This window comes from Heptranchias perlo, chromosome 3 (assembly GCF_035084215.1).
Source record: "Heptranchias perlo isolate sHepPer1 chromosome 3, sHepPer1.hap1, whole genome shotgun sequence".
Classification (NCBI taxonomy): Eukaryota; Metazoa; Chordata; class Chondrichthyes; order Hexanchiformes; family Hexanchidae; genus Heptranchias; species Heptranchias perlo.
Genome location: NC_090327.1, coordinates 3,101,866 through 3,118,340, shown reverse-complemented (window position 1 = coordinate 3,118,340; position 16,475 = coordinate 3,101,866). Strand labels below are relative to the sequence as shown.

Here is a 16,475-nt window from a genome sequence, read left to right as displayed (position 1 = left end):
GAGCTCATGGTGTTGGGGGTAATATACTGGCATGGATAGAGGATTGGCTAACTAACAGAAAACAAAGAGTCGGGATAAATGGGTCATTTTCAAAATGCCAATCTGTAACTAGTGGGGTGCCGCAGGGCTCAGTGCTGGGGCCGTAACTATTTACAATATATATCAATGACTTGGATGAAGGAACAGAGTTTCTTGTGGCCAAATTTGCTGATGATACAAAGATAGGTGGAAAAGCAAGTTGCGATGAGGACACAAAGGGCCCGATATTAGGAGGGCGGCGGGTTCGTAGCGGGGGGTCGACAGGGTGCGTGGGTAACGCGCCCGGCGAAATCGGGGTGCTCCGCCCGGAATCACAGGCTAATTGGATCCACTTACCTTTGCTTCCGGGTTTCACGCTGGAAAGCTGCGCAGCGGGCGGGCTGCGCATGCGCAGCATAGACTGTCAGCTGGAGGAGCCCTATTTAAAGGGGCAGTCCTCCACTGACTGATGCTGCTGGAAATAGGAAAAGTTACAGCATGGAGCAGCCCAGGGGGGCGAAGGCTGCTCCCAGGTTTAATGATGCCTCACTCCAGGTATTATTGGATGGGGAGAGGAGGAGGGGGGAGGACAGAGATCTTCCCCACAGCGGGCGGGAGGAAGCAGCCTGCCTCTGCCACCAAGAAAGCCTGGCTCAAGGTGGCAGAGGAGGTCACCTGCACCACCAACATATCGTCCACCTGCATACAGTGCAGGAGGCGCTGCAATGACCTAAGTAGGTCAGCCGAAGTGAGTACACTTACTCATTCCCCTACACTCCGTCTGCCACATCACCGCCCACATCTCCTTCTGCACTGCCAATATTATTCCATCACATCACTCCGCACACCCACTCAAAGCTCATCCTCATCTTACCTGCACTTACTCACCTCGCCAGTACTCATCCCGCCACTACCACTCAACCCAATCCTCATACAATCTCATGGCTCTATCTCATACTCACCCTCTCATGCATCTCTTTCACAGTCAGCCTCACTCAACCTGCCACTACCTGTGCTGCAGCCACAGGGCATGCATCACATATGTGCAGTTGGAAGCGTAAGGCAAACGTGTCGTGAGCATGAAGGGGATGCACAAGGGTGTTTGAGGGTTTGTCATGGTTTTTACTTATATTTGATTTCTGATCAACTCACATTACATATTATATTGGCACCACTACCGCCACGTCTTGGCAAATCTTGTCTGGTTTGTGCAATAATGCCCTTTCATAGAATCATAGAATCATAGAAGTTACAACATGGAAACAGGCCCTTCGGCCCAACATGTCCATGTCGCCCAGTTTATACCACTAAGCTAGTCCCAATTGCCTGCACGTGGCCCATATCCCTCGATACCCATCTTCCCCATGTAACTGTCCAAATGCTTTTTAAAAGACAAAATTGTACCCGCCTCTACTACTGCCTCTGGCAGCTCGTTCCAGACACTCACCACCCTTTGAGTGAAAAAATTGCCCCTCTGGATCCTTTTGTATCTCTCCCCTCTCACCTTAAATCTGTGCCCCCTCGTTATAGACTCCCCTACCTTTGGGAAAAGATTTTGACTATCGACCTTATCTATGCCCCTCATTATTTTATAGACTTCTATAAGATCACCCCTTAACCTCCTACTCTCCAGGGAATAAAGTCCCAGTCTGTCTAACCTCTCCCTGTAAGTCAAACCATCAAGTCCCGGTAGCATCCTAGTAAATCTTTTCTGCACTCTTTCTAGTTTAATAATATCCTTTCTATAATAGGGTGACCAGAACTGTACACAGTACTCCAAGTGTGGCCTCACCAATGCCCTGTACAACTTCAACAAGACATCCCAACTCCTGCATTCAATGTTCTGACCAATGAAACCAAGCATGCTGAATGCCTTCTTCACCACCCTATCCACCTGTGACTCCACTTTCAAGGAGCTATGAATCTGTACTCCCAGATCTCTTTGTTCTATAACTCTCCCCAACGCCCTACCATTAACGGAGTAGGTCCTGGCCCGATTCGATCTACCAAAATGCATCACCTCACATTTATCTAAATTAAACTCCATCTGCCATTCATCGGCCCACTGGCCCAATTTATCAAGATCCCGTTGCAATCCTAGATAACCTTCTTCACTGTCCACAATGCCACCAATCTTGGTGTCATCTGCAAACTTACTAACCATGCCTCCTAAATTCTCATCCAAATCATTAATATAAATAACAAATAACAGCGGACCCAGCACCGATCCCTGAGGCACACCGCTGGACACAGGCATCCAGTTTGAAAAACAACCCTCGACAACCACCCTCTGTCTTCTGTCGTCAAGCCAATTTTGTATCCAATTGGCTACCTCACCTTGGATCCCATGAGATTTAACCTTATGTAACAACCTACCATGCGGTACCTTGTCAAATGCTTTGCTGAAGTCCATGTAGACCACGTCTACTGCACAGCCCTCATCTATCTTCTTGGTTACCCCTTCAAAAAACTCAATCAAATTCGTGAGACATGATTTTCCTCTCACAAAACCATGCTGACTGTTCCTAATTAGTCCCTGCCTCTCCAAATGCCTGTAGATTCTGTCCCTCAGAATACCCTCTAACAACTTACCCACTACAGATGTCAGGCTCACTGGTCTGTAGTTCCCAGGCTTTTCCCTGCCGCCCTTCTTAAACAAAGGCACAACATTTGCTACCCTCCAATCTTCAGGCACCTCACCTGTAGCGGTGGATGATTCAAATATCTCTGCTAGGGGACCCGCAATTTCCTCCCTAACCTCCCATAACGTCCTGGGATACATTTCATCAGGTCCCGGAGATTTATCTACCTTGATGCGCGTTAAGACTTCCAGCACCTCCCTCTCTGTAATATGTACACTCCTCAAGACATCACTATTTATTTCCCCAAGTTCCCTAACATCCATGCCTTTCTCAACCGTAAATACCGATGTGAAATATTTATTCAGGATCTCACCCATCTCTTGTGGTTCCGCACATAGATCCTGAGGATCACAATGAAGACCCACACCTGATGCCACCCATTGTGTCACTGCAGAGTGGGTGTAGGTGTATTTGCAGGGCTCTTTTGTGCAGACGACTGAGAGACGTCGGCGATGTCCCCGGTTGCACCCTGGAAGGATGCGGAGGAGAAGTTGTTAAGGGCAATGGTGACTTTGACAGCAACAGGTAAGAAGATGGTGCTCAGGCCAGCTGGGAGCAGCTCGGCATGAAGGAGGCTGCAGATGTCCACGACTACATGTCGAGTGACTCTGAGCCTCTGTATGCACTGCTGCTCAGAGAGGTCCAGGAAGCTGAGCCTCAGTCTGTAGACCCTGTGGCGAGGGTAGTGCCTTCTGCAACGCATCTCTCTCTGCTGTTGCCCTCCTTCCTGCTGTGCAAGTGGATGTGTCACAGCACTCTGTTGTGGAGCTCCACGTGTCAGAGGTGGACGGCATGGCCGGTGAGGCTGGTGATGCTGTTCGTCCTCCGAGGAGGTCATGACTGCAGCTACGGCGGCCCCCATCCGGAAGATGTACATTTGAGGGGGTCCGCAAGGTAGGTACATGTCTCTGGACACCGGGGTTGAGGTTGCAAGTTGGTGAATTTTATTGTTAGGAGGAGGGTGGTGGAGGCCAAACTTTGTCCAAGTGACAGAGTGGCCTCCTGCAATGGGTGAGGGTCTCCCCCCCCCGACACTTGTCAAATGGACCTTTGCAGCTGCCACAGGCTGATGGCTGCAACACGTCGATTTCAACTGGGAGCGTTTCCCCCAGTACGGGAAACAGTCCCAATTGAGTTTAAAATCCCACCCCTCATAAAATAACATGTCAATCAGGTCTGCAAATGACCTGAACTATGTAAATAATTGGATTAAGTGGGATCCCGCCCGCTTTAATTGCGCGCATCTAAGCGCGTCACTGGGGAACCTGGAAGTGGGCAGGTTGGAGCCGGGCTCCGGACCCGCCCCAGGAATCCCCGATTTTCGCAGCCCCCCCCGCCATGAACACACCCACTTGGGGGTGTGAAAATCGACTCCAAAGTGTCTGCAAAGGAATGGGAGGAGATCTTATTGAAACATACACGATTCTGAGGGGACTCAATAGGGTAAATGCTGAGAAGATATTCCCCCTCATGGGGGAATCTAAAACTAGGGGGCATAGTCTCAGAATAAGGGGTCGTCCGTTTAAGACAGAAATGAGGAGGAATTTCTTCTCCCAGAGGGTCGTGAAACTTTGGAATTCTTTACCCCAAAAAGCTGTGGAGGCCGAGTCATTGAATACATTCAAGGCTGAGTTAGACAAATTTTTGATCAGCAAGGGAGTCAAAGGATATGGGGAAAGGCAGGAAAGTGGAGTTTAGTAAAAATCAGATCAGCCGTGATCTCATTCAATGGTGGAGCAGGCTGGAGGGGCCGAATGGCCTACTCCTGCTCCTGTCTCTTATGGTGAAGGCAAAAGGACAGGGATGCCAACAAAACAAGGAGCAAGAAAGATTTGAGGCTTAAAATGGGACAGCAAGAAATTTTGCGATAAAAGAAAATGAAGACAGATTTCATTATAAATACAAAACAGCAATTTTTTGAACTTGTGCATGACTTCAACGTGTCTGCATAGGTTACAAGCTGCACCCATACTCGGAATTTGCTCTAGGTTGTATATGACACGTCAAGTTTGCACAAGGTTGGGAATTCAACTGGAAAATAGACAGCTAGAGAATAATTCATGTTTTAGTGGTGCATCAATAATTTTAAATCCAGAGTTTCTCACCAGCATACCTTTAAATGTTCATAAGGCAGCAGGACAAAAATCCATGGGAGAAGGGTCACAATTGGGCTTTTCCCATCAGTTTACACAGAGCCTTGTTTGCAGCTGAACCTCTGTCTGCCCAAAACATGGCTCCCATCCTTGACAGAGCAGCTGGATGGAGACAAGGAACCTCCTGGCCAAATGAGAACAGGTGTATAAGCCTGTCAGCTGGTGGAGGTGAGAACCAACTGGGGATCCAGGTCTGGGTGGTGGCTTGAACTCCTGAATCTTAAGAATTTGAACTCTGAGGTCAGGGGCGGAGGGGGGGGGGCGGCGGTCAATGGGAAAATTCTCCAGTGGCTGGAGTCATATATGATGCATGGGAAGATGGTCATAGTTGATGGAGGTCCATCATCAAATCACCAGTACATTGTTGCTTCATCAATAACCGTTGTTATATATTTAGGAGTGGGGCTGTCCATTGATGATTCCATAATGTTCAGCTCTATTTACAACTCCTCCAACAATGAAGCAGCCCATGCCAACCTACAAGGAGGATTTGGACAATACTGACAATATTGGGCTGACAGATGGGCACGCAACGTTCATGTCACATTCGTGCTAGATAATGACCATTTTGACCTAAAGAAAGCCCAGTTATCTTCTCTTGGCCTTCAATGGCACTACCATCACTGAATCTCCCACCATCAACATCCTGGAGGTCAATAATGACTAGAAGTTTAACTGGACCAGCTATATTCAGCACCATGCTACAAAAGCAGGGTAGACACTGTGTACTCTGCGATGAGTGGCTCAGCTCCTCACCCCTCAATGCCTTTTCATTATCAACACATCTGAAGTCAGGTGTGTGATAGGAATATAGGTACAGGAGTAGGCCATTCAGCCCTTCAAGCCTGTTCCGCCATTCAGTTGCATCATGGTTGATGTGTATCTCAACTCCATCTACCTGCCTTGGTTCCGTAACCCTTACCCAACAAAAATGTATCAATCTCAGTTTTGAAATTTTCAATTGACCCCCAGCCTCAAAGGCTTTTTGGGGGAGAGAGTTCCAGATTTCCACTACCCTTTGTGTGAAGAAATGCCTCCTGATATCACCCCTGAACGGCCCAGCTCTAATTTTAAGATTATGCCCCTTGTTCTAGATTTTCCCACTCATTTTCCCAAATAGTTTCTCTCTCTCTACTCTATCAAAACCTTTCATCGTCTTCAACACCTCAATTAGATCACTCCTTAATCTTCTATAGTCAAGGGAATACAAGCCTAGTCTATGCAACCTGTCCTCGTAATTTAATCCTTTTAGCCCCCCATGATGGAATACTCCCCACTTACCTCGATGGGTACAGCTGCAGCAAAGTTCAAGAAGCTCAACACCAACTGTAGGAACATAGGAACAGGAGTAGGCCATTCAGCCCCTTGTTCCTGTTCTGCCATTCAATGAGATCATGGATGATCATCCAGGACAAAGCAGGCCACTTGATTTGTGCCCCTGAACTCAATATCCACCCCCTTCACCACAAGTGCACTGTGGCTGCAGGATGTACAATCTATAGGATGCACTGCAGCACCGTGTCAAGCTTACAGGACCTCTCAGTGCGAGGAGGAAAACAGCAGCAATGTCATGGGAACACCATCTCCTCCAGGTTCCAAGTCACACACATGACATATATCGGCCGTTCCTTCATTGTCGCTCGGTCAAAATCCTGGAACTCCCTCCATAACAGCACTGTGGGAGAACCTTCACCACACGGACTGCAGTGGTTCAAGAAGAAGGCCCACCACCACCTTCTCAAGGGGCAACTAGGGATGGGCAATAAATGCTTAGATGGCAGTAACGCCCATACTCCCAAGAACAATCAAAAAAACATTTCAACCCTTTTATAAAGGGGGCCAATGATGTAAGTCGTTATTCTGGGGTGGGTGGGGGGAGGACCCCCAGTTCCCACAGCCTAGGTAGTGGGAGCCTTCTGCTCCATTTTTTTCAACCTCTGGCAAGCACTCGGCCGGTTTATTTAAATGAGTTAATGAAGTGACCTTCCCCTGACCCCACAAGCTTTGGCTGGTCACCAATGGGCGCTTCCCAGCATTGATGTCGGGTGGGCCGCCCCTGGATTTTTACAGCCCTTCTATAATTTCTTTTCCCCACTTTGAAGAGTGGGACAGGAAAGTTCCTCTGAGACATTTTACCTCCTGTTTGTGACGTGTCCATGAGTGGCGACGCAGTGAACTTTTGGTTCCACGTAATCAATGCAGAATTCTTTCAATGGTATTAAATAAACTTTGTGCTGTCCATGGAAGGGAATAAAAAAAATACAAATGCAAAATATTAATAAATATCATGTTATTTAATAACCTGTTTAATGAACCAAGTCAGCACAGTAATGCGAGTGTGGTTTCTTTTTTTACTGGGCATTCATTGCATTCGATAACATTACAATTAGAAGCGAGGTTCCCTTATGATTCATATCACTTGCTCGGTCATGCAAGTCCACAGCCACGAAAATCAGAAGGTCACAGGGTTGATTCCCATTATGTGTAGAGTTGGCTGAGCGCCACCAAAGCAGCAGTGGGGGAGCTACTAAAAGCTAGTGGACAGGTAGAAAAATTTATTAAAAAGGCTAATGGAATGTTGGCCTTTATCACAAAGAAGCTGGAATACAAAGGGGTTATGCCACAGTTATATAAAGCTCTGGTTAGACTCCATTTAGAGTACTGCCTTCAGTTCTGGGCACCGCACCTCAGGAAGGATATATCGGCCTCGGAGGGGGTGCAGCGCAGATTCACCAGAATGATACCGGGGCTAAAAGGGTTAAATTATGAGGACAGGTTGCACAGACTAGGCTTGCATTCCCTCGTTTATAGAAGGTTAAGGGGTGATCTAATTCAGGTGTTTAAGATGATTAAAGGATTTGATAGGATATTCAGAGAGAAACTATTTCCTCTGGTAGGGAGTCCAGAACAAGGGGACATAACCTTAAAATTAGAGCTAGGCCGTTCAGGGGTGATGTTAGGAAGCATTTCTTCACTCAAAGGGTAAAGGAAATCGGGAACTCTCTTCCCCAAAAAGCTGTTGAGGCTGGGGATCAATTGAAAATTTGGAAACTGCGATTGATAGATTTTTGTTGGGTAAGGGGATTAAGGGGTCCGGAACCAAGGCGTGTAAATGGAGTTGAGATACAGATCAGCCATGATCTAACTGAATGATGGAACAGGCTCGTGGGGCTTAATGGCCTACTCCTGTTCCTATGCTACAATTGGCCTTAGTGGTTCTGTGTTAAGGAGTGGCAAATTATTCACCCTTGGTTCCCGCTTGCTACCCGGGACGCTCCAGTACAACTGTGTGTGGCTGTTGAATGAGAACAGAAAAAATAGGATCAACTGAACAGACCAACACCTTCATTAAAATAGTGATCAGAGATTTCACATGACCGCACTAACATTTTCGTTGCCAGAATCATAGAATGGTTACAGCACGGAAAGAGGCCATTCGGTCCGTCGAGTCCGTGCCAGCTCTCTGCACAAGCAATCCAGCTAGTCCCATTCCCCCGCCTTTTCTCCGTAGCCCTGCAAATTTTTTTCCTTCAAGTACTTATCCAATTCCCTTTTGAAGGCCATGATTGAATCTGCCTCCACCACCCTTTCAGGCAGTGCATTCCAGATCACAACCACTTGCTGCGAAAAAAGTTTTTCCTCATGTCGCCTTTGGTTCTTTTGCCAATCACCTTAAACCTGTGTCCTCTGGTTCTTGACCCTTCCACCAATGGGAACAGTTTCTCTCTATCTACTCTGTCTAGACCCCTCATGATTTTGAATACCCCTGACAAATCTCCTCTCAACCTTCTCTGCTCTAAGGAGAACAACCCCAGCTTCTCCAGTCTATCCATGTAACTGAAGTCCCTCATCCCTGGAACCATTCCAGTAAATCTTTTCTGCACCCTCTCTAAGGCCTTTGCATCCTTCCTAAAGTGCGGTGTCCAGAACTGGCACAATACTCCAGTTGTGGACGAACCAGTGTTTTATAAAGGTTCAACATAACTTCCTTGTTTTTGTACATTATGCCTCTATTTATAAAGCCAAGGACCCCATTTGCTTTTTTAACTGCTTTCTCAACCTGCCCTGCCACCTTCAACGGTTTGTGCACATATACCCCCAGATCTCTCTGTTCCTGCACCCCTTTTAGAATTGTACCCTTTAGTTTATATTGCCTCTCCTTATTCTTCCTACCAAAATGTATCACTTCGCACTTCTCTGTGTTAAATTTCATCTGCCATGTGTCCGCCCATTCCACCAGCCTGTCAATGTCCTCTTGAAGTCTATCACTATCCTTCTCACTGTTCACTACACTTCCAAGCTTTTTGTCATCTGCAAATTTTGAAATTGTGCCTTACACCCAAGTCCAAGTCATTAATATATATCAAGAAAAGCAGTGGTCCCAGCACTGACCCCTGGGGAACACCACTGTACACCTCCCTCCAGTCCAAAAAACAACCGTTCACCACTACTCTCTGTTTCCTGTCACTTAGCCAATTTTGTATCCATGCTGCCACTGTCCCTTTATTCCATGGGTTTCATAGAATCATAGAAGTTACAACATGGAAACAGGCCCTTCGGCCCAACATGTCCATGTCGCCCAGTTTATACCACTAAGCTAGTCCCAATTGCCTGCACTTGGCCCATATCCCTCGATACCCATCTTCCCCATGTAACTGTCCAAATGCTTTTTAAAAGACAAAATTGTACCCGCCTCTACTACTGCCTCTGGCAGCTCGTTCCAGACACTCACCACCCTTTGAGTGAAAAAATTGCCCCTCTGGATCCTTTTGTATCTCTCCCCTCTCACCTTAAATCTGTGCCCCCTCGTTATAGACTCCCCTACCTTTGGGAAAAGATTTTGACTATCGACCTTATCTATGCCCCTCATTATTTTATAGACTTCTATAAGATCACCCCTTAACCTCCTACTCTCCAGGGAATAAAGTCCCAGTCTGTCTAACCTCTCCCTGTAAGTCAAACCATCAAGTCCCGGTAGCATCCTAGTAAATTTCAACTCTGATGACAAGCCTATTATGTGGCACTTTATCAAATGCCTTTTGAAAGTCCATATACACCACATCAACCGCATTGTCCTCATCGACCCTCTCTGTTACCTCATCAAAAAACTCGATCAAGTTGGTTAAACATGATTTGCCTTTAACAAATCTGTGCTGGCTTTCCCTAATCAATCCACACTTGTCCAAGTGACTGTTAATTCTGTCCCGGATTATCATTTCTAAAAGTTTCCCCACCACTGAGGTTAAACTGACTGGCCTGTGGTTGCTGGGTTTATCCTTACACCCTTTTTTGAACAAGGGTGTAGCATTTTCAATTCTCTAGTCCTCTGACACTGTCCCCATATCTAAGGATGTTTGGAAGATTATGGCCAGTACCTTTGCAATTTCCATCCTTACTTCCCTCAGCAACCTAGGATGCATCCCATCTGGACCGGGTGACTTATCTACTTTAAGTACAGCCATCCTTTCTAGTACCTTCTCTTTATCAATTTTTAGTCCATCCAGTATCTCAACTACCTCCTCTTTTACTGTGACTTTGGCAGCATCCTCTTCCTTTGTAAAGACAGATGCAAAGTGCTCATTTAGTACCTCAGCCATGCCCTCTGCCTCCATACGTAAATCTCCTTAATAGGTCCCATCCCTCCTCTTACTACCTGTTTACTGTTTACATGGCTGTAGAAGACTTTTGGATTCCCTTTTATGTTGGCCGCCAGTCTATTCTCATACTCTCTCTTTGCCCCTCATTTCCTTTTTCACGTCCCCTCTGAACTTTCTATATTCAGCCTGGTTCTCACTTGTATTATCAATCTGACATCTGTCTTACGCCTCCTTTTTCTGCTTCATCTTACTCTCTATCTCTTTCGTCATCCAGGGAACTCTGGCTTTAGTTGCCCTACCTTTCCCCCTCGTGGGAATGTACCTAGACTGAACCATCATGTCTTTAAAGGCCGCCCATTGTTCAATTACAGTTTTGCCTGCCAATCTTTGATTCCAATTTACTGGGGTCAGATCCGTTCTCATCTTACTAAAATTGGCCCTCCTCCAATTGAGTAATTTTACTCTAGATTGCTCCTTGTTCTTTTCCATAGCTAATCTAAACCTGATGATACTATGATCGCTGCTCCCTAAATGTTCCCTCACTGACACTTGCTCCACTTTGTCTGCCTCATTCCCCAGAACAAGATCTAGCAATGCCTCTTTCCTCATTGGGCTGGAAATGTACAGGTCAAGAAAGTTCTTCTGAACACACTTCAAAAATTCCTCCCCCCTTCACCCTTTAAACTACTACTATCCCAGTCTACATTAGGATTGTTGAAGTTCCCTGTTATCACTACTCTATGTCTCTTGATGTGGAGATGCCGGTGATGTACTGGGGTTGACAATTGTAAACAATTTTACAACACCAAGTTATAGTCCAACAATTTTATTTGAAATTCACAAGCTTTCGGAGGCTTCCTCCTTCCTCAGGTGAATGTGGAAGGAGGAAGCCTCCGAAAGCTTGTGAATTTCAAATAAAATTATTGGACTATAACTTGGTGTTGTAAAATTGTTTACTATGTCTCTTGCACATCTCTGTAATTTCCCTGCAAATTTGCTCCTCTATATCCTTCTCACTAATATCATATTGTGTAATTTCAACCCATTAGATTTTTGCACAGGTCTTTAATTATACTTCATAGTATTTACATGTTACATAGAAAGTACAGAAACACGCCATTCAGACCAAATGGTCCATGCCGTGTTCATGCTCCACACGAGCATCCTCCCATCTTACCACATCTAACTGGCAAAAGATGGGGAGTGGTGTTCCACAGGGATCGGTGCTGGGACCACTGTTGTTCACAATCTACATTAATGATTTGGATTCAGGAATCAGAAGTACAATTTCAAAATTTGTGGATGACACCAAATTGGGGTGTGTAGTTAATACAAAGGAACAATGTGTCAAAATGCACGAGGACATTAATAAACTTAAGAATAGGCGTGTAATTGGCAAATGAATTTCAATGTAGGTAAGTATGAGGTGGTGCATTTTGGTAGGGAGAATAAGGAGGCCACATACTGCTTGGATAATAAGAGCCTAAACAGGATAGAGGAACAAGGGGATCTGGGGGTATAGATACACAAATCACTAAAAGTAGCGACGCAGGTTAATAAGGCCATAAAAAAGACGAATCAAGCACTGGGGTTCATTTCTAGAGGGATAGAACTGAAAAGCAAAGAAGTTATGTTAAACTCGTCTAGAACCTTGGTTAGACCACACTTGGGGTATTGTGCATAGTTCTGGACTCCATATTATAGAAAGGATATAGAGGCATTGAAGAGGGTGCAAAAAAAATTCACAAGGATGATACCAGAACTGAGAGGATATCCTTATCAGGAAAGGCTGGGGCTCTTTTCTTTAGAACAGAGAAGACTGAGGGGTGACCTGATGGAGGTCTTTAAGATAATGATCGGGTAGATGAGAAGAAAATGTTTCTACTTGTGGGGGAGTCCAAAACTAGAGGCTATGAATATAAAATAGTCGCTAATAAATCCAATAGGGAAATCAGCAGAAACTTCTTTACCCAAAGAGTGGTGAGAATGTGGAACTTGCTACCACAAGGAGTAGTTGAGGCGAATAGTGTAGATGGATTTAAGGGGAAGCAAGAGAAGCACACGAGGGAGAAACGAATAGAAGGATATGCTGATAGGGTTAGATGAAATAGGGAGGGAGGAGGCTCGTGGGGAGCATAAACACTGACATAGGCCAGTTGGGCCGAATGGCCTGTTCGTGTGCTGTAGTTTCGATGAAACTCAATGTAACCCTATCAGCATACCCTTTTATTCTTTTCTCCTTCATGTCCTTATCTAGTTTCCCCTTAAATGCATCTATGCTATTTGCCTCAACTTTAGGTGAATGCAAATAACTTGAAGATGTTATTTTACAGACATATCAAAATTTCAGAGCTGCACATCACAACCAAAGGGCATTCTTTGTAAAATAATTGATCGTTTAAGGGTAGATTTCCTGTGAGTATCTCGCCCGTCACCAACATGTGTTGGAAATGCTGCATGCCCTTAGCTGATGTGTGCTCGCGGCAGTTAAGATACCTTGTCATGAACGCAGACTTGGAAAATGTTCCCTACCTCAGGAAAAACAAGAAACTTGACAAACGCAACTTTCTCTAAATGTACAGTACTGAAGATATACGTGATTTCCATTTTGGTACCCACATTGCATGGAATGATGTACTTACCAGCAAAAAACTGACTGATGTTCCCTGCAGAAGGAGGTCAGCGTAAGAAGGCAAATCAAAAACTGCAATACGATTCTGTGGGTCAATTGCAACACTCCGACAAAGGAAACTGCAGGAAATGCACACGGTCACAGTTACATTTTTAAAAAATATAGAAACTCAAAACTTTATATCACCAGGCAGTCCATTTGTTTCATATTAATAAAATATAGTTACTTATTAAAGTATTCCAATGAAATTCCAGATCTTATTTTGTTTTGCGAATGATACACTAACTAGATTTATTACTATTATCACCAGGTGAATGTCAGTCTGGGTCAGTCCTGTTGGGTCTAGCCGTACCTGTATTTGCAGCTGTATAGATTAAATCTCGCTCGTGCAGCTGCTCCAAGAGGGCTGTATTGAGCCACATTGAGGTTGTGTAGTCTTTCATCTTCATTGGCATATTCAAGAACAATAATATATTGGTCTGGATGAGGAATCTTTATTCTAAACTGCAACTGAACCTGAGGGGATGAGTAACTGACGTTAGTGCAATAGGGTCTGAACATCCCTTCTTCAGCAAATGACATCCTATCTCCGAATACTCAGTCTGCCCAATGCAACACCTTATTTGGAGCCTCACGATGGACATTTAGCATCTAAAATTAAGCTCCAACAAGGCTATTGGTACTCCATAACAATAAGGTAAGGTCTTCACTTTCCATTAGATCTTACTGATACAATAATAATAGCAGTTTGTTCCTCAGATAAATTAATGTCTCCGACAAGAAAAATAGATGGACAATGAGCAGAAATGAAGGATATTTTGGGGGAGTGGAAACAGAAGGCATGGCTGAAGAAAAATTTATAGCAGACTTTTAACTTACTGTAAGAATCTGATGTACTGTATTTGTTATTCCCATTATAGATTTTGACATCCTATTTTAGCAAATGAATTTCAATATAGATAAGTGTGAGGTGGTGCATTTTGGTAGGAAGAATAAGGAAGCCACATACTGCTTGGATAATCGGGGCCTAAATGGAGTAGAGGAACAAATGGATTTCAGGGTATGGATACACAATCACTAAAAGTAGCAGTCCAGGTTAATAAGGCCATAAAATAGCAAATCCAGCAACTGAGGTTCATTTCTAGAGGGACAGAATTGAAAAGCAGAGAAGTTATGTTAAACTTGTATAGAACCTTGGTTAGACCACGCTTGGAGTACTGTGAACAGCTCTGGTCTCCATATAATAGAAAGGATTGAGACGCACTGGAGAAGATGCAAAAAAGATTCATAAGGATGATACCAGAACTGAAAGGACATACTTATCAGGAAAGGCTGAACAGGCTGGGACTCTTTTCTCTAGAAAAGAGAAGGCTGAGGGGTGACCTGATAGAGGTCTTTAAGATAATGAAAGGGTTTGATAGGGTAGACGTAGAAAAAATGTTTCCACTTGCGGGGGAGACCAAAACTAGAGGTCATAAATATAAGATAGTTACTAAAAAATTCAATAAGGAATTCAAGAGAAACTTCTTTACCCAAAGAGTGGTAAGAATGTGGAATGTGCGACCACAAGGAATAGTTGAGGCAAATAGCATAGATACATTTAAAGGGAAGCTAGATAAGCATATGAGTGAGAAAGGAATAAAAGGGTATGCTAACAGGGTTAGATGAAGTAGGGAGGTCAGAGGCTCGTGTGGAGCATAAACGCCGGCACAGACCAGTTGGGCCGAATGGCCTGTTTCTGTGCTGTAGACTTGATGAAACTTGAAATATTTTATATTGCACGGTCTACACTGAGCAAAAGATAATAATTCACTCAAGCCAAATACATTATGACTGATTTATGTGTAAATTACTCGCATGATATTTTTGTGTATCAGATTATTCTGTGTGCACCAAAGTATTAGCAAAATTTGTTGAAGAAATGTTGACACAATTTTATTTGAGCTCAGGAAACATTTCTCTTGTTTGTTGCACTGCTGCCATGCATTAATTACTTTTGGTAATTCTGCAGTTGAGCACAATTGATGAGTTGATCAAACACCAACCACAGAACAAACTAAACAACAACTTGCATTTATATAGCACCTTTAACGTAATAAAACATCCCAAGATACTTCACTGTTGTGTACAGTCTAGTTCCGTCTCAGAGAGTGGCCAGGGAGAGGGATGGAGTCGGTGGCTAGGGAACAGAGTTTGCGGCAGGGACCAAAGACAATGGCTTTGGTCTTCCTGATGTTTAATTGGAGGAAATTTTTGCTCATCCAGTACTGGATGTCGGATAAGCAGCTTGACAACACAGGTATTGGAGGGGTCGAGAGAGGTGGTGGTGAGGTAGAGCTGGGCGTCATCAGCGTACACATGGAATCTGACGTTGTGATTTTGGATGATGTCACCGAGGGGCAGCATGTAGATGAGAAATAGGAGGGGGTCAAGGATAGATCCTTGGGGAACTCCAGAGGTAATGGTGTGGGAGCGGGAAGAGAAGCCATTGCAGGAGATTGTCTGGCTACAACTGGATAGATAAGAATGGAACCAGGTGAGGGCAGTTGCACTCAGCTGGACAACAGTGGAGAGGCGTTGGAGGAGGATAGTGTGGTTAGCCGTGTCAGAGGCTGGAGACAGGTCAAGGAGGATGAGGAGGAATAGTTTACCATGGTCACAGTCACATAGGATGTCACTTTTGACTTTGCTAAGGGTCATTTCAGTGCTGTGGCAGGGGCAGAAACCTGATTGGAGGGGTTCAAACGTGGAGTTGCGGGAAAAATAGGCACAGATTCAAAAATATTCCAATTATTCTTGAGGAATTCCTGCCAAACACTTAACCACTTGCTTTGGGACTTGGAGGGACAATGACGAAACTATAATTTCTCAGCTTTGACTCTGTGGTCTGGAGATGGATAACTTCAGCCACTGCATTCCCTGTCTATTGTGACAAGAGCCCTTTGCACATTGAAGAAAGCAATATAGCACAGAGGGCCAGTGATTACAATGACGATAAGATCTTTGCATATGCATCAATATTTCTTTATACAGGCAGAGAAATATCCGTCAACGGCTTTTATGCTTTTCTGTCAGCTGCAAACAAATTAAAGAACAAACATATCTCCAAACCAAAAGAAATAACTTGTGCCTATTATCCATGACATTATTCTTAGCCCTAGAACCTTCAGTACTGGCAGCTGTCAAAGCTACTTTTCTGGCCTTTGAGACCAACCGATGAGCTTGGATGAGGGCTCCTCTCTTGTCCCATACCTGCATGGTCCTTTGTACACTTCAAAAAGTAAATCCCCAAAAAAAGGAGATAAAGAGAACACTGGTGGTGGGAAAAATGTTCTGTTTAATAAGGATTTAATTAATAGGCAGAATATTATGCTACATGTGGAAACAGTCTTTTCCCCACCATTTATCTGGGTTAGGCTAATTCATGAGTGTT

The 16,475-nt window shown here is 44.6% G+C and overlaps 1 protein-coding gene across 2 annotated transcripts in view; it reads right to left on the bottom strand.

Moving 5' to 3' along the window:
• lama3 (laminin, alpha 3) overlaps window positions 1-16,475 on the bottom strand; it is a 440,498-nt gene that overhangs the window by 191,889 nt on the left and 232,134 nt on the right. For both annotated transcript variants that reach the window (XM_067977687.1, XM_067977691.1), the window contains exons 27-29: window positions 13,395-13,558; window positions 13,053-13,161; window positions 6,950-7,047 (exon numbers count right to left, since the gene is read on the bottom strand). In XM_067977687.1, the coding sequence (XP_067833788.1) occupies window positions 6,950-7,047; window positions 13,053-13,161; window positions 13,395-13,558 (371 nt within the window). The remainder of the gene's footprint in view (window positions 1-6,949; window positions 7,048-13,052; window positions 13,162-13,394; window positions 13,559-16,475) is intronic.